This window comes from Coregonus lavaretus (assembly GCF_964263955.1).
Source record: "Coregonus lavaretus genome assembly, chromosome: 11".
NCBI classification, from domain to species: domain Eukaryota; kingdom Metazoa; phylum Chordata; class Actinopteri; order Salmoniformes; family Salmonidae; genus Coregonus; species Coregonus lavaretus.
Window position 1 is genome coordinate 54532646 of NC_139998.1, and position 18114 is coordinate 54550759.

General features: G+C 40.6%; 1 protein-coding gene across 1 annotated transcript; it reads right to left on the reverse strand.

Moving 5' to 3' along the window:
• Positions 1-7742: 7742 nt before the first annotated feature.
• On the reverse strand, positions 7743-12020 carry LOC311137163 (receptor-transporting protein 3-like). The gene is made up of 2 exons (XM_084171514.1): positions 11786-12020; positions 7743-8852 (listed from the first exon to the last, which is right to left on the reverse strand). The coding sequence occupies exons 1-2, from the start codon at positions 11938-11940 to the stop codon at positions 8492-8494; spliced, it is 516 nt and encodes a 171-aa protein (XP_084027640.1). The 5' UTR covers positions 11941-12020; the 3' UTR covers positions 7743-8491.
• Between the last annotated feature and the right edge of the window lie 6094 nt (positions 12021-18114).

Below are 18114 nucleotides of genomic sequence, written 5' to 3' on the forward strand. Positions count from 1 at the left end.
GCAATCAAGTACTAATGTCTCTGTAAACATCAGTGTCATATTAAGATTAATTATCGTAAGGAGTGGCAAAACCTGAATGGAGGAAACTGGGTTGAAATACAGTTCAACCTTGTGAACTTTATCGACACGCTGCTAATAATACATTCGATTCACACAATGATTTGGAAGAAATGCAAATGAGTTTATAAAGCCATTTGATCTTTTTTCTGTGCATTTGCATTGTCTTTGACAAAAGGGGGAGTTGTGGCCAGCGCAGGCCTTTCACTGATACCATAAAGGTTATGTCATCATCATGAAAGTGGAAAAGGATATGTGGCGTTTGGACACATCCCTCTTGAATTAACAAAGAAATAGCTCGGAATTCATCAAAAGCTTTTCCATGACAGAGTTTTATTTACTTATTAGTTATTTTATTTTTGGTTATTGGGTGAAAAACATCCATGTAATGGGTGAAAAGAAAGCAAAGAACAGAAAAGAGTGACATGCTGTATCTTGCACATTGAGAGAACATTATTCTTGTAGTAGTTCACGCCTACTACCACACCCCATCATTAACAAATGTCTTGTGCAATAAAACTTGTTTTACCTTCATTACACTGGATTACAATTACAAATAGACACACTGTAGAGTAACACAGAAAATCCCAAAACAGAAAATACAGACCCAACAGTATTGTTGGTGTACCAGCAGAATAAGTCAATGACAGAAATAAAGCTTTGTTTGTACACACACTGTAAAGAGTATTAGGCGTGTAGCAGGCTAATTCTACCATATTCTACCAGGCTTTGAAACGCTTTGTGCTGGTCTTCGAACAAAGGCCCATACTGCAGGCTTCGCAATGGGCACTCTCATGGGGGGGACCTTCATCATCTTCATCATCAAAATGATGTCTGTTTTTCTTTCCCAGGTTCTCGTGGTAGCACTTGATACGAATCTTCTCCATCAGTTTCTCCAGTAGGACTTCAAGTTTCTCCTCATCGAAACTGGCCTCCTCCATAAGAGCCTCATCACACTGCCTGCATTCCTGACGTAAGCGTCGCACTTTAACCATTCCCTGCCCTGACGATAGACGCATGTGAAACACCACTTGCACCCGGCCAGAGGACCAACTTCTGTTACACTTGGAGCACCTGAACCTTGATGTGGAAATTGGAGAAATAAGGAAAGTGGGTTTCAGACACAAGCAGTTCTTGGAGAAATAGGGAAAGTGGGTTTCAGACACAAGCAGTTCTTGGAGAAATAGGGAAAGTGGGTTTCAGACACAAGCAGTTCTTAGCAGGGCAATTGTTAAAATCCACTACTGTGCTGTTGTGTTGTACTCAACTTGTGTTGTACCTTGCGGAACTATTCTTTGTAATTCTACACCAGGCACAGTCTGTATTTACAAATAAAACCTTATTATTAGAATTACAAAGAATTCAGTCTGTACCATTGTGTAGAATTACAAAGAATTGCATTCAAACATACTTTTTGAGAGGGCTACATGAAATCTAGAGAAATATATTGAACAAAAATATAAATGCAACATGTAAAGTGTTGGTCCCATGTTTCATGAGCTGAAATAAAAGATCCCAGAATTTTTCCATACGCACAAGAAGCTTATTTATCTCAAATTTTGTGCACTAATTTGTTTACATCCCTGTTAGTGAAAATGTTTCCTTTGCCAAGATAATCCATCCACCTGACAGGTGTGGCATATCAAGAAGCTGATTAAACAGCATGATCATTACACAGGTGCACCTTGTGCTGGGGACAATAAAAGGCCACTTTAAAATGTGCGGTTTTGTCACACAACACAATGCCACAGATGTCTCAAGTTTTGAGGGAGCGTGCAATTGGCATGCTGACTGCAGGAATGTCCACGAGAGCTGTTGCCAGAGAATTGAATGTTAATTTCTTTATCATAAGCCCCCTCCAACATCGTTTTAGAGAATTTGGCAGTACGTCCAACCGGCCTCACAACCGCAGACCATGTGCAACCACGTCAGCCCAGGACCTCAACATCCTGCTTCTTCACCTGCCGGATCGTCTAAGGTGGGTGCTGAGGAGTATTTCTGTCTGTGGGGAAAAACTCATTTGGCTGCACCCCTGCCCAGTCATGTGAAATCCATAGATTAGGGCTTAATGAATTTATTTCAATAGACTGATTTCCTTCTATGAACTGTAACTCAGTAAAATCGTTGAAATTGTTACATGTTGCGTTTACATTTTTGTTCAGTATACAGTATAAACATATCTATCTACTATATATATACAGTGGGGGAAAAAGTATTTAGTCAGCCACCAATTGTGCAAGTTCTCCCACTTAAAAAGATGAGAGAGGCCTGTAATTTTCATCATAGGTACACGTCAACTATGACAGACAAAATGAGAAAAAAAAATCCAGAAAATCACATTGTAGGATTTTTTATGAATTTATTTGCAAATTATGGTGGAAAATAAGTATTTGGTCAATAACAAAAGTTTCTCAATACTTTGTTATATACCCTTTGTTGGCAATGACACAGGTCAAACATTTTCTGTAAGTCTTCACAAGGTTTTCACACACTGTTGCTGGTATTTTGGCCCATTCCTCCATGCAGATCTCCTATAGAGCAGTGATGTTTTGGGGCTGTCGCTGGGCAACACGGACTTTCAACTCCCTCCAAAGATTTTCTATGGGGTTGAGATCTGGAGACTGGCTAGGCCACTCCAGGACCTTGAAATGCTTCTTACGAAGCCACTCCTTTGTTGCCCGGGCGGTGTGTTTGGGATCATTGTCATGCTGAAAGACCCAGCCACGTTTCATCTTCAATGCCCTTGCTGATGGAAGGAGGTTTTCACTCATACCATAAAGGTTATGTCATCATCATGAAAGTGGAAAAGGATATGTGGCGTTTGGACACATCCCTCTTGAATTAACAAAGAAATAGCTCGGAATTCATCAAAAGCTTTTCCATGACAGAGTTTTATTTACTTATTAGTTATTTTATTTTGGTTATTGGGTGAAAAACATCCATGTAATGGGTGAAAAGAAAGCAAAGAACAGAAAAGAGTGACATGCTGTATCTTGCACATTGAGAGAACATTATTCTTGTAGTAGTTCACGCCTACTACCACACCCCATCATTAACAAATGTCTTGTGCAATAAAACTTGTTTTACCTTCATTACACTGGATTACAATTACAAATAGACACACTGTAGAGTAACACAGAAAATCCCAAAACAGAAAATACAGACCCAACAGTATTGTTGGTGTACCAGCAGAATAAGTCAATGACAGTAATAAAGCTTTGTTTGTACACACACTGTAAAGAGTATTAGGCGTGTAGCAGGCTAATTCTACCATATTCTACCAGGCTTTGAAACGCTTTGTGCTGGTCTTCGAACAAAGGCCCATACTGCAGGCTTCGCAATGGGCACTCTCATGGGGGGGACCTTCATCATCTTCATCATCAAAATGATGTCTGTTTTTCTTTCCCAGGTTCTCGTGGTAGCACTTGATACGAATCTTCTCCATCAGTTTCTCCAGTAGGACTTCAAGTTTCTCCTCATCGAAACTGGCCTCCTCCATAAGAGCCTCATCACACTGCCTGCATTCCTGACGTAAGCGTCGCACTTTAACCATTCCCTGCCCTGACGATAGACGCATGTGAAACACCACTTGCACCCGGCCAGAGGACCAACTTCTGTTACACTTGGAGCACCTGAACCTTGATGTGGAAATTGGAGAAATAAGGAAAGTGGGTTTCAGACACAAGCAGTTCTTGGAGAAATAGGGAAAGTGGGTTTCAGACACAAGCAGTTCTTAGCAGGGCAATTGTTAAAATCCACTACGGTGCTGTTGTGTTGTACTCAACTTGTGTTGTACCTTGCGGAACTATTCTTTGTAATTCTACACCAGGCACAGTCTGTGTTTACAAATAAAACCTTATTATTAGAATTACAAAGAATTCAGTCTGTACCATTGTGTAGAATTACAAAGAATTGCATTCAAACATACTTTTTGAGAGGGCTACATGAAATCTAGAGAAATATATTGAACACAAATATAAATGCAACATGTAAAGTGTTGGTCCCATGTTTCATGAGCTGAAATAAAAGATCCCAGAATTTTTCCATACGCACAAGAAGCTTATTTATCTCAAATGTTGTGCACTAATTTGTTTACATCCCTGTTAGTGAACATTTTTCCTTTGCCAAGATAATCCATCCACCTGACAGGTGTGGCATATCAAGAAGCTGATTAAACAGCATGATCATTACACAGGTGCACCTTGTGCTGTGGACAATAAAAGGCCACTTTAAAATGTGCGGTTTTGTCACACAACACAATGCCACAGATGTCTCAAGTTTTGAGGGAGCGTGCAATTGGCATGCTGACTGCAGGAATGTCCACGAGAGCTGTTGCCAGAGAATTGAATGTTAATTTCTTTATCATAAGCCCCCTCCAACATCGTTTTAGAGAATTTGGCAGTACGTCCAACCGGCCTCACAACCGCAGACCATGTGCAACCACGTCAGCCCAGGACCTCAACATCCTGCTTCTTCACCTGCCGGATCGTCTAAGGTGGGTGCTGAGGAGTATTTCTGTCTGTGGGGAAAAACTCATTTGGCTGCACCCCTGCCCAGTCATGTGAAATCCATAGATTAGGGCTTAATGAATTTATTTCAATAGACTGATTTCCTTCTATGAACTGTAACTCAGTAAAATCGTTGAAATTGTTACATGTTGCGTTTACATTTTTGTTCAGTATACAGTATAAACATATCTATCTACTATATATATACAGTGGGGGAAAAAAGTATTTAGTCAGCCACCAATTGTGCAAGTTCTCCCACTTAAAAAGATGAGAGAGGCCTGTAATTTTCATCATAGGTACACGTCAACTATGACAGACAAAATGAGAAAAAAAAATCCAGAAAATCACATTGTAGGATTTTTTATGAATTTATTTGCAAATTATGGTGGAAAATAAGTATTTGGTCAATAACAAAAGTTTCTCAATACTTTGTTATATACCCTTTGTTGGCAATGACACAGGTCAAACATTTTCTGTAAGTCTTCACAAGGTTTTCACACACTGTTGCTGGTATTTTGGCCCATTCCTCCATGCAGATCTCCTATAGAGCAGTGATGTTTTGGGGCTGTCGCTGGGCAACACGGACTTTCAACTCCCTCCAAAGATTTTCTATGGGGTTGAGATCTGGAGACTGGCTAGGCCACTCCAGGACCTTGAAATGCTTTTACGAAGCCACTCCTTCGTTGCCCGGGCGGTGTGTTTGGGATCATTGTCATGCTGAAGACCCAGCCACGTTTCATCTTCAATGCCCTTGCTGATGGAAGGAGGTTTTCACTCATACCATAAAGGTTATGTCATCATCATGAAAGTGGAAAAGGATATGTGGCGTTTGGACACATCCCTCTTGAATTAACAAAGAAATAGCTCGGAATTCATCAAAAGCTTTTCCATGACAGAGTTTTATTTACTTATTAGTTATTTTATTTTGGTTATTGGGTGAAAAACATCCATGTAATGGGTGAAAAGAAAGCAAAGAACAGAAAAGAGTGACATGCTGTATCTTGCACATTGAGAGAACATTATTCTTGTAGTAGTTCACGCCTACTACCACACCCCATCATTAACAAATGTCTTGTGCAATAAAACTTGTTTTACCTTCATTACACTGGATTACAATTACAAATAGACACACTGTAGAGTAACACAGAAAATCCCAAAACAGAAAAGACAGACCCAACAGTATTGTTGGTGTACCAGCAGAATAAGTCAATGACAGTAATAAAGCTTTGTTTGTACACACACTGTAAAGAGTATTATGCGTGTAGCAGGCTAATTCTACCATATTCTACCAGGCTTTGAAACGCTTTGTGCTGGTCTTCGAACAAAGGCCCATACTGCAGGCTTCGCAATGGGCACTCTCATGGGGGGGACCTTCATCATCTTCATCATCAAAATGATGTCTGTTTTTCTTTCCCAGGTTCTCGTGGTAGCACTTGATACGAATCTTCTCCATCAGTTTCTCCAGTAGGACTTCAAGTTTCTCCTCATCGAAACTGGCCTCCTCCATAAGAGCCTCATCACACTGCCTGCATTCCTGACGTAAGCGTCGCACTTTAACCATTCCCTGCCCTGACGATAGACGCATGTGAAACACCACTTGCACACGGCCAGAGGACCAACTTCTGTTACACTTGGAGCACCTGAACCTTGATGTGGAAATTGGAGAAATAAGGAAAGTGGGTTTCAGACACAAGCAGTTCTTGGAGAAATAGGGAAAGTGGGTTTCAGACACAAGCAGTTCTTGGAGAAATAGGGAAAGTGGGTTTCAGACACAAGCAGTTCTTGGAGAAATAGGGAAAGTGGGTTTCAGACACAAGCAGTTCTTGGAGAAATAGGGAAAGTGGGTTTCAGACACAAGCAGTTCTTAGCAGGGCAATTGTTAAAATCCACTACGGTGCTGTTGTGTTGTACTCAACTTGTGTTGTACCTTGCGGAACTATTCTTTGTAATTCTACACCAGGCACAGTCTGTATTTACAAATAAAACCTTATTATTAGAATTACAAAGAATTCAGTCTGTACCATTGTGTAGAATTACAAAGAATTGCATTCAAACATACTTTTTGAGAGGGCTACATGAAATCTAGAGAAATATATTGAACAAAAATATAAATACAACATGTAAAGTGTTGGTCCCATGTTTCATGAGCTGAAATAAAAGATCCCAGAATTTTTCCATACGCACAAGAAGCTTATTTATCTCAAATTTTGTGCACTAATTTGTTTACATCCCTGTTAGTCAACATTTTTCCTTTGCCAAGATAATCCATCCACCTGACAGGTGTGGCATATCAAGAAGCTGATTAAGCAGCATGATCATTACACAGGTGCACCTTGTGCTGGGGACAATAAAAGGCCACTTTAAAATGTGCGGTTTTGTCACACAACACAATGCCACAGATGTCTCAAGTTTTGAGGGAGCGTGCAATTGGCATGCTGACTGCAGGAATGTCCACGAGAGCTGTTGCCAGAGAATTGAATGTTAATTTCTTTATCATAAGCCCCCTCCAACATCGTTTTAGAGAATTTGGCAGTACGTCCAACCGGCCTCACAACCGCAGACCATGTGCAACCACGTCAGCTCAGGACCTCAACATCCTGCTTCTTCACCTGCCGGATCATCTAAGGTGGGTGCTGAGGAGTATTTCTGTCTGTGGGGAAAAACTCATTTGGCTGCACCCCTGCCCAGTCATGTGAAATCCATAGATTAGGGCTTAATGAATTTATTTCAATAGACTGATTTCCTTCTATGAACTGTAACTCAGTAAAATCGTTGAAATTGTTACATGTTGCGTTTACATTTTTGTTCAGTATACAGTATAAACATATCTATCTACTATATATATACAGTGGGGGAAAAAAGTATTTAGTCAGCCACCAATTGTGCAAGTTCTCCCACTTAAAAAGATGAGAGAGGCCTGTAATTTTCATCATAGGTACACGTCAACTATGACAGACAAAATGAGGAAAAAAAATCCAGAAAATCACATTGTAGGATTTTTTATGAATTTATTTGCAAATTATGGTGGAAAATAAGTATTTGGTCAATAACAAAAGTTTCTCAATACTTTGTTATATACCCTTTGTTGGCAATGACACAGGTCAAACATTTTCTGTAAGTCTTCACAAGGTTTTCACACACTGTTGCTGGTATTTTGGCCCATTCCTCCATGCAGATCTCCTATAGAGCAGTGATGTTTTGGGGCTGTCGCTGGGCAACACGGACTTTCAACTCCCTCCAAAGATTTTCTATGGGGTTGAGATCTGGAGACTGGCTAGGCCACTCCAGGACCTTGAAATGCTTCTTACGAAGCCACTCCTTCGTTGCCCGGGCGGTGTGTTTGGGATCATTGTCATGCTGAAAGACCCAGCCACGTTTCATCTTCAATGCCCTTGCTGATGGAAGGAGGTTTTCACTCATACCATAAAGGTTATGTCATCATCATGAAAGTGGAAAAGGATATGTGGCGTTTGGACACATCCCTCTTGAATTAACAAAGAAATAGCTCGGAATTCATCAAAAGCTTTTCCATGACAGAGTTTTATTTACTTATTAGTTATTTTATTTTGGTTATTGGGTGAAAAACATCCATGTAATGGGTGAAAAGAAAGCAAAGAACAGAAAAGAGTGACATGCTGTATCTTGCACATTGAGAGAACATTATTCTTGTAGTAGTTCACGCCTACTACCACACCCCATCATTAACAAATGTCTTGTGCAATAAAACTTGTTTTACCTTCATTACACTGGATTACAATTACAAATAGACACACTGTAGAGTAACACAGAAAATCCCAAAACAGAAAATACAGACCCAACAGTATTGTTGGTGTACCAGCAGAATAAGTCAATGCCAGTAATAAAGCTTTGTTTGTACACACACTGTAAAGAGTATTAGGCGTGTAGCAGGCTAATTCTACCATATTCTACCAGGCTTTGAAACGCTTTGTGCTGGTCTTCGAACAAAGGCCCATACTGCAGGCTTCGCAATGGGCACTCTCATGGGGGGGACCTTCATCATCTTCATCATCAAAATGATGTCTGTTTTTCTTTCCCAGGTTCTCGTGGTAGCACTTGATACGAATCTTCTCCATCAGTTTCTCCAGTAGGACTTCAAGTTTCTCCTCATCGAAACTGGCCTCCTCCATAAGAGCCTCATCACACTGCCTGCATTCCTGACGTAAGCGTCGCACTTTAACCATTCCCTGCCCTGACGATAGACGCATGTGAAACACCACTTGCACCCGGCCAGAGGACCAACTTCTGTTACACTTGGAGCACCTGAACCTTGATGTGGAAATTGGAGAAATAAGGAAAGTGGGTTTCAGACACAAGCAGTTCTTGGAGAAATAGGGAAAGTGGGTTTCAGACACAAGCAGTTCTTGGAGAAATAGGGAAAGTGGGTTTCAGACACAAGCAGTTCTTGGAGAAATAGGGAAAGTGGGTTTCAGACACAAGCAGTTCTTAGCAGGGCAATTGTTAAAATCCACTACGGTGCTGTTGTGTTGTACTCAACTTGTGTTGTACCTTGCGGAACTATTCTTTGTAATTCTACACCAGGCACAGTCTGTGTTTACAAATGAAACCTTATTATTAGAATTACAAAGAATTCAGTCTGTACCATTGTGTAGAATTACAAAGAATTGCATTCAAACATACTTTTTGAGAGGGCTACATGAAATCTAGAGAAATATATTGAACACAAATATAAATGCAACATGTAAAGTGTTGGTCCCATGTTTCATGAGCTGAAATAAAAGATCCCAGAATTTTTCCATACGCACAAGAAGCTTATTTATCTCAAATGTTGTGCACTAATTTGTTTACATCCCTGTTAGTGAACATTTTTCCTTTGCCAAGATAATCCATCCACCTGACAGGTGTGGCATATCAAGAAGCTGATTAAACAGCATGATCATTACACAGGTGCACCTTGTGCTGGGGACAATAAAAGGCCACTTTAAAATGTGCGGTTTTGTCACACAACACAATGCCACAGATGTCTCAAGTTTTGAGGGAGCGTGCAATTGGCATGCTGACTGCAGGAATGTCCACGAGAGCTGTTGCCAGAGAATTGAATGTTAATTTCTTTATCATAAGCCCCCTCCAACATCGTTTTAGAGAATTTGGCAGTACGTCCAACCGGCCTCACAACCGCAGACCATGTGCAACCACGTCAGCCCAGGACCTCAACATCCTGCTTCTTCACCTGCCGGATCGTCTAAGGTGGGTGCTGAGGAGTATTTCTGTCTGTGGGGAAAAACTCATTTGGCTGCACCCCTGCCCAGTCATGTGAAATCCATAGATTAGGGCTTAATGAATTTATTTCAATAGACTGATTTCCTTCTATGAACTGTAACTCAGTAAAATCGTTGAAATTGTGACATGTTGCGTTTACATTTTTGTTCAGTATACAGTATAAACATATCTATCTACTATATATATACAGTGGGGGAAAAAGTATTTAGTCAGCCACCAATTGTGCAAGTTCTCCCACTTAAAAAGATGAGAGAGGCCTGTAATTTTCATCATAGGTACACGTCAACTATGACAGACAAAATGAGATTTTTTTTCTCCAGAAAATCACATTGTAGGATTTTTTATGAATTTATTTGCAAATCATGGTGGAAAATAAGTATTTGGTCACCTACAAACAAGCAAGATTTCTGGCTCTCAAAGACCTGTAACTTCTTCTTTAAGAGGCTCCTCTGTCATCCACTCGTTACCTGTATTAATGGCACCTGTTTGAACTTGTTATCAGTATAAAAGACACCTGTCCACAACCTCAAACAGTCACACTCCAAACTCCACTATGGCCAAGACCAAAGAGCTGTCAAAGGACACCAGAAACAAAATTGTAGACCTGCACCAGGCTGGGAAGACTGAATCTGCAATAGGTAAGCAGCTTGGTTTGAAGAAACCGACTGTGGGAGCAATTATTAGGAAATGGAAGACATACAAGACCACTGATAATCTCCATCGATCTGGGGCTCCACGCAAGATCTCACCCCGTGGGGTCAAAATGATCACAAGAACGGTGAGCAAAAATCCCAGAACCACACGGGGGGACCTAGTGAATGACCTGCAGAGAGCTGGGACCAAAGTAACAAAGCCTACCATCAGTAACACACTACGCTGCCAGGGACTCAAATCCTGCAGTGCCAGACGTGTCCCACTGCTTAAGCCAGTACATGTCCAGGCCCGTCTGAAGTTTGCTAGAGTGCATTTGGATGATCCAGAAGAGGATTGGGAGAATGTCATATGGTCAGATGAAACCAAAATAGAACTTTTTGGTAAAAACTCAACTCGTCGTGTTTGGAGGACAAAGAATGCTGAGTTGCATCCAAAGAACACCATACCTACTGTGAAGCATGGGGGTGGAAACATCATGCTTTGGGGCTGTTTTACTGCAAAGGGACCAGGACGACTGATCCGTGTAAAGGAAAGAATGAATGGGGCCATGTATCGTGAGATTTTGAGTGAAAACCTCCTTCCATCAGCAAGGGCATTGAAGATGAAACGTGGCTGGGTCTTTCAGCATGACAATGATCCCAAACACACCGCCCGGGCAACAAAGGAGTGGCTTCGTAAGAAGCATTTCAAGGTCCTGGAGTGGCCTAGCCAGTCTCTAGATCCCAACCCCATAGAAAATCTTTGGAGGGAGTTGAAATTCCGTGTTGCCCAGCGACAGCCCCAAAACATCACTGCTCTAGAGGAGATCTGAATGGAGGAATGGGCCAAAATACCAGCAACAGTGTGTGAAAACCTTCTGAAGACTTACAGAAAACATTTGACCTGTGTCATTGCCAACAAAGGGTATATAACAAAGTATTGAGAAACTTTTGTTATTGACCAAATACTTATTTTCCACCATAATTTGCAAATAAATTCATTAAAAATCCTACAATGTGATTTTCTGGATTTTTTTTTCTCATTTTGTCTGTCATAGTTGACGTGTACCTATGATGAAAATTACAGGCCTCTCTCATCTTTTTAAGTGGGAGAACTTGCACAATTGGTGGCTGACTAAATACTTTTTTTCCCCACTGTATATATAAAAAAAAAAATACAGCATTTACCCTTTAAATTCAAACTTTAATGTCAACTATCAGTCAAATGTATTTGATTTATCAGATACACACAATTACCTGTTGTTTTTGGTTGTCTGTGTTAGCACCCCAACAGTAACACACGTTGCAAGAATATCAAAGGACTCCTACCTTGCAAATGCCCCACTGATGTACTGATGCCAGCCTGATTCCAGGCTGTTTGCCTCAATGGAATCATCAAACTCGATACGCCAGCTGTCTCTCTTATTCATCTTCAGTTGCTTGACCTTTGACTGAAAAATACTAATCCATCCTTGGTTAGTCATTGCTCTTTTGGTGAAGTAGTAGCCAAAAGCGTTGACTTGTTCTTGTTATGCTTCTTCTTCACACCCACTTATACTGTAGCTAAGGATGACCTGGCAGTCATGCAATTAGCACTTTCTTACCACTGCCTTCAACAGAAATGCTATGGGGAAAGTGAAACTTAAGTGCTGTTAGGTTTCTATTTCAACTGATAGTCCTGGCCCAGCTAGCACATTTGTTTCCTTGGAAGTTGTGGAAACGTATTTTTTTTTTGTTTCCCATTGGTTCTGGGAACAAAGCCATACGTTTCCTGACCGGTAAAACTGAACCTTTTTTAAACGTTCTGAGAACAGAAGTGAAATTCTTTCCTGTACTGGGATCCTTAATTTTTTTATTACAGGGAGGTTCTGAGGATGTTTTACTATGGTTCCCAGGGAGGTTTTAAAGGTTCTGAGAACAGAAATTAACTGTTTTGAACTCCAAGCACAGATAGGGCACATAAACATTTATTTGTTTAGGCATTAATCATGCAAACACATTTTTTTTTTCTTGTGGCACAGCCTCACTGAAATTCAAACCTATGATATTCTGTTTTTTATCCATGGAATTAGTCCAATGCGCCACCAGGATGGAGCTAGTATTGCATATTTTTTTTTACTCATACAAAGCATTTTAGTCTATTCAAACAGACTCCATTTCAAAGGAAACAAGCACTCATTAAGATCAAGTATGGACAATTAGTGGGCGCAGCCAACACACCCTGTGGTCCTCTGTAGCTCAGCTGGTAGAGCACGGCGCTTGTAACGCCAAGGTAGTGGGTTTGATCCCTGGGACCACCCATACACAAAAAAAAAATATGCATGCATGACTGTAAGTTGCTTTGGATAAAAGCGTCTGCTAAATGGCATATTATTATTATTACCTGAACACACTTAACAAGATAGAGGCTAGAGTTTTTTGATGCTGAGAACAGAATGTATATGTTTTTAAATAACTTTCTTAGAACGTTCTTTGAATATTACTAACGTTTTCTTGTGGTTTTTATGGAAAGTTTTCTTAATGTTCTGAGAACATGACTTTAAATATAACCATGAGGAAACCTGCAGAAAACGGTATGCTGAAGTACTTAAATTCCCACAGAAGAACGTTGTTTCTTAATGTTCTCTGAACGTTCTGAGAACATGACTTTAAATAGAACCATGGGGAAACCTGCAGAAAACATTATGCTGAAGTACTGAAATTCCCACCTAAGAAACTTATGGTTCTCAGAACATTATGTGCTAGCTGGGTATCCTGCACCATTCCCAGAATGTTGTGGGAAGGTTGTATGCTAAATAACCATAGGACAACCACGCTCTCACCAAGCTCTAAGAAACATACGGTTAACGGAATGTAACAGTTGTTAAAATACTTTGCGAATTTCACCAGGTTCATATATTAACATAGCATGTTGATGTGTTATTATGCATGTCTGAATCCTGGGGAATAGGGGAGTGTGTACTTTGCCCTGCGTGCTCGGGCTCAAATCATTTTGATGCGCTTGGAGAGGTAGGCACGCTATTTCTGTCGTCTTAAGAAAAGTTAGATTCCTTTAAGTACAAAGTCTTGGCACACAGTGATTTGTTCATGAATAATGTTGTATATTTAGAGTTTACTCATAAGTGGATGAGAGAGGCACGATTGGCAGAACATATTTATGCTCTACAAATGTTTCATTTTTTATTTTGGATGCAGGAGAAAGAACTCTGATACATTAAAAGTCTCCCGAGTGGCGCAGTGGTCTAAGGCACTGCATCGCAGTGCTAGCTGTGACACTAGATATCCTGGTTCGAATCCAGGCTCTGCTGTAGCTGGGAGACCAATGGGGCGGTGTACAATTTGTCCAGGGTAGGGAAGGGAATGGCCGGCAGGGAGGTAGCTCAGTTGGTAGAGCATGGCGTTTGCAACGCCAGGGTTGAGGGTTTGATTCCAATGTGGTATTAAAAATAATAATGTATGCCCTAACTGTAAGTCGCTCTGGATAAGAGCGTCTGCTAAATGTAAAACAACCTGATCTCCAAAGTCCACTTCTTTAGTTCAATCAATTACACACAACGCAGAGCTACAGCGGCGCAGTACAGCACCTGTTACAAAAACATTATGCGCTATCTGTCATTTGTTTTGGTGCAGGCAGGATGCCAGCCCTAGTGATCAAACTTCAATCGCCACCGTTATCTCTTTATGACAGCATCTGTGGAGCCATAATTCCGAACCTAAGCAAGCATTTAAAGTTAAATGAGTTCTCACGCACAAAATGCCTATCAGCCAATGAAAAGGGTTGATTTACTTGTGTGGTATCTAAGGAATTTATGACTTTGCTAATGGTTGCAAATGGTTTTAGAGGATGTTGACTCAGCTTAAAGGGAGCATCTGGAGAGTAGTTCTATAGGGGCACCCTAAAGCCGAGGAAGTCTATTAGTTGGAGTCCTGGGATTGGTCTGTAGGGGAAAACACCCATATTATGTTACATAGGGCATAGGATATATACCACGGTTAAAACAGAGGACGGGGAGAATAACAAATTACAGATTGGAGCCGGTTATTCTCCAGATATCGGCAGATATCTGTAAATTGACGCTGGAATCCTTTGATATAAATAAACCTTTATAATCAAAGTACAGTGTCAGCGGAATTCTTGTTCTCACAGCATCTCAGCATAGTTTTCTCGACACCACACTTGCATGTGACAGAAAGCTAAATTGTAGCTGGTTTCCGCCCTTGAAATGTAGATATGTATTGTGTTAGTGTGTAGTGCTTGACTTGGAGTAAATTAGGTACAGGTACCAGGGGCATAGGCATCAGAGGAGGCTGGTGGGGGGAGCTATAGGAGGATGGGCTCATTGTAATGGCTAGAATGGAATTAATGGAATGGTATCTAACACATCAAACATATGGAAACCACATGTTTGACTCCATTCCATTAATTTAATTCCAGCCATTACAATGAGCCTGTCCTCCTATGGCTTCTCCCACCAGCCTCCTCTGGTAGGCATGGGTGGGACTGTGTGGTCTAGGGCCCACCCACTGGGGAGCCAGGCCCTGCCAGGCCCACCCAATCAGATAGAGCAAAAACTTAAAAAATAATACATTATTATTAGGGGTGTAACGATTCGTTTTAACAACGATTCGATTTGTATCACGATTCGTGGTTGTCGATACGATTCAAGGACGATATTGGTTCATTTAGAACGATACGATCCGAAACGATTCAGTGACTTGAAATCGATTCAGTAACCTTTTAGCCAAAAATTCAACCAGTGTGACTGAAATAAATACCTGGATACTGGACAGTGCAGGTGAAGTTTCCTAGATTCCTGTTTCTTGTAAGGACCGCAATGGTGGCTTGATAATTTCTCGCTCGTCGGCTACTCCTCTGTAGTCCGCCATGCTGTTTTGTTGTCTTGGCGCCTTTGCGCTGCTGCTGGCGCGATGACGTCACGGATAGGCAGACTGAATCGAGTAATGTTTAAAGCCTTTATCATTAAAAGTGCTAAGAAAAAACATCCATATAAAGTCTGACGTGCTTAAATCCAATGGGTTATTTCCTAGTATCGATACAATCGATTTATTACATTTTAAAACGATGTTAGATCGATATATGTTGTCCAAAAGGCCAACTCGCCGAGCACAGATCGATGTAGTTGGATCATAGGAATATAAATCGATACATCGATGTAGTAGATGGATCGTTACACCCCTAAAAACCAGTCAAAAGTTTGGACACACCTAGGTGCCATATTGAGGATTAAGAGCTATCTATCTAATAGAACTCAGAGGGTTTTCTTTAATGGAAGCCTCTCTAATGTCAAACATGTAGGTGTGTGGTCCTCTGTAGCTCAATTGGTAGAGCATGGCGCTTGTAACGCCAGGGTAGTGGGTTCGATCCCCGGGACCACCCATACGTAAAAATGCATGCGCACATGACTGTAAGTCGCTTTGGATAAAAGCGTCTACTAAATGGCATATTATTATTATGTAGGGTGTGGTGTACCGCAGGGCAGCTCTCTAGGCCCTCTACTCTTTTCTATTTTTACCAATGACGAGCAACTGGAATCAAACAATGCCTGTGTGTCCATGAATACTGATGATTGAACCATATGTGTGTCAGCAACCACAGCTAATGAAGTCACTGAATCCCTTAACAAGGTGTTGTAGTCAGTTTTGGAATGGGTGGCCAGTAATAAACTGGTCCTGAACATCTCTAAAACTAAGAGCATTGTATTTGGTACAAATCATTCCCTATGCTCTAGACATCAGCTGAATCTGGTAATGAATGGTGTGGCTGTTGAACAAGTTGAGGAGACTAAATTACTTGGTGTTTCATTAGATTGTAAACTGTCATGGTCAAAACATATAGATTCAGTGGTTGTAAAGATGGGGAGAGGTCTGTCTGTAATAAAGAGATGCTCTTCCACACTCCAAAAAGTTCTGCAGGTTCTAGTTTTATCTTATCCTGATTATTGTCCAGTGATGTGGTCAAGTGCTGCAAAGAAAGACCTAGTTAAGCTGCAGCTGGATTAGAACAGAGTGGCACGTCTTGCTCTTCATTGTAATCATAGGGGTAATACACTGTAGATACTATGCATGCCAGTCTCTCTTGGCTAAGAGTTGAGGAGAGTCTGACTGCATCCCTTATTCTTTTTAGAAGAAAATTCCAAATTGTTTGCATCGTCAACTTACACACAGCTCTGACACACACACTTACCCCACCAGACATTCAACCAGGGGTCTTTTCACAGTCCCCAAAATCCAGAACAAAATCAAGAAAGTGTGCAGTATTATATAGAGCCGTTATTGCATCCTATCTTTAACTGCTGATAATTCACATATTACTAAATAAAATATTACAAAGAAAATTACATCTTTAGGATATCTAAAAGAATATGTTTTTAGAGTTACATTGAGTCTTCACAGTAGTGCAACCTTTATTATTCATTAAAGCAAGGGGCCTTAATGTTTAAACAAATACCATTTCCGCCAAAGCGTACAGCTTCAAATAATATAGTAGACATAAACTGTTGGAGTGGGGTAAACTTATATTGCACTAATATTGCTCTTCCATCTCATATTGCTAAAATGAACAGCAAACCTGTTTTTAAAAAGCAAATAAAGCAACAGCTCACTGCACAACGCCTCTCCCCTATCTTGACCTAGATATTGTGTAGATGTATTGATATGTAGGCTATGTGTGTCGTTTTAAAATTAATTTAGTTATGTCCTTGAGCTGTTCCTGTCTATTAATAGTCTGTATTATGTCATATTTCATGTTTTGTGTGGACCCCAGGAAGAGTAGCTGCTGCTTTCGTAACAGCTAATGGGAATCCTAATAAAATACAGAAATAATACTTTCTGTATATCTACACTCTAATCAAACAAGGATGTGGTTTTTGGATGATCCCCTACTTTGCATGTCATTGATCCATGTCTTGTGTGAGAGATCTTCATCATCATCATTGATCCACCATCAACATTACAATTCAGAAAACGTCTCAGATATCCCCAATGAATTGTTGATAGTAATGAAGCAGTGGTTTTCGTGAAAGTACGTTTATTTGACAAAGGAAAATAGATTTCCTCTAATATGGTAATACAGTGGGAGAACAAGTATTTGATACACTGCTGATTTTGCAGGTTTTCCTACTTACAAAGCATGTAGAGGTCTGTAATGTTGATCATAGGTACACTTCAACTGTGAGAGATGGAATATAAAACAAAAATCCAGAAAATCACATTGTATGATTTTTAAGTAATTAATTTGCATTTTATTGCATGACATAAGTATTTGATCACCTACCAACCAGTAAGAATTCCGGCTCTCACAGACCTGTTAGTTTTTCTTTAAGAAGCCCTCCTGTTCTCCACTCATTGCCTGTATTAACTGCACCTGTTTGAACTCGTTACCTGTATAAAAGACACCTGTCCACACACTCAATCAAACAGACTCCAACCTCTCCACAATGGCCAAGACCAGAGAGCTGTGTAAGGACATCAGGGATACAATTGTAGACCTGCACAAGGCTGGGATGGGCTACAGGACAATAGGCAAGCAGCTTGGTGAGAAGGCAACAACTGTTGGCGCAATTATTAGAAAATGGAAGAAGTTCAAGATGACAGTCAATCACCCTCGGTCTGGGGCTCCATGCAAGATCTCACCTCGT

What these genes read in the sequence shown, in the direction of transcription:
- LOC311137163 (XM_084171514.1), bottom strand. Translation starts at nt 11,940, where the DNA reads ATGACTAACCAAGGATGGATTAGTATTTTTCAGTCAAAGGTCAAGCAA. An exon ending in ATCAGTGGGGCATTTGCAAG is followed by an intron (nt 8,853 to 11,785) that starts GTAGGAGTCCTT and finishes TTCCACATCAAG; the next exon opens with GTTCAGGTGCTCCAAGTGTA.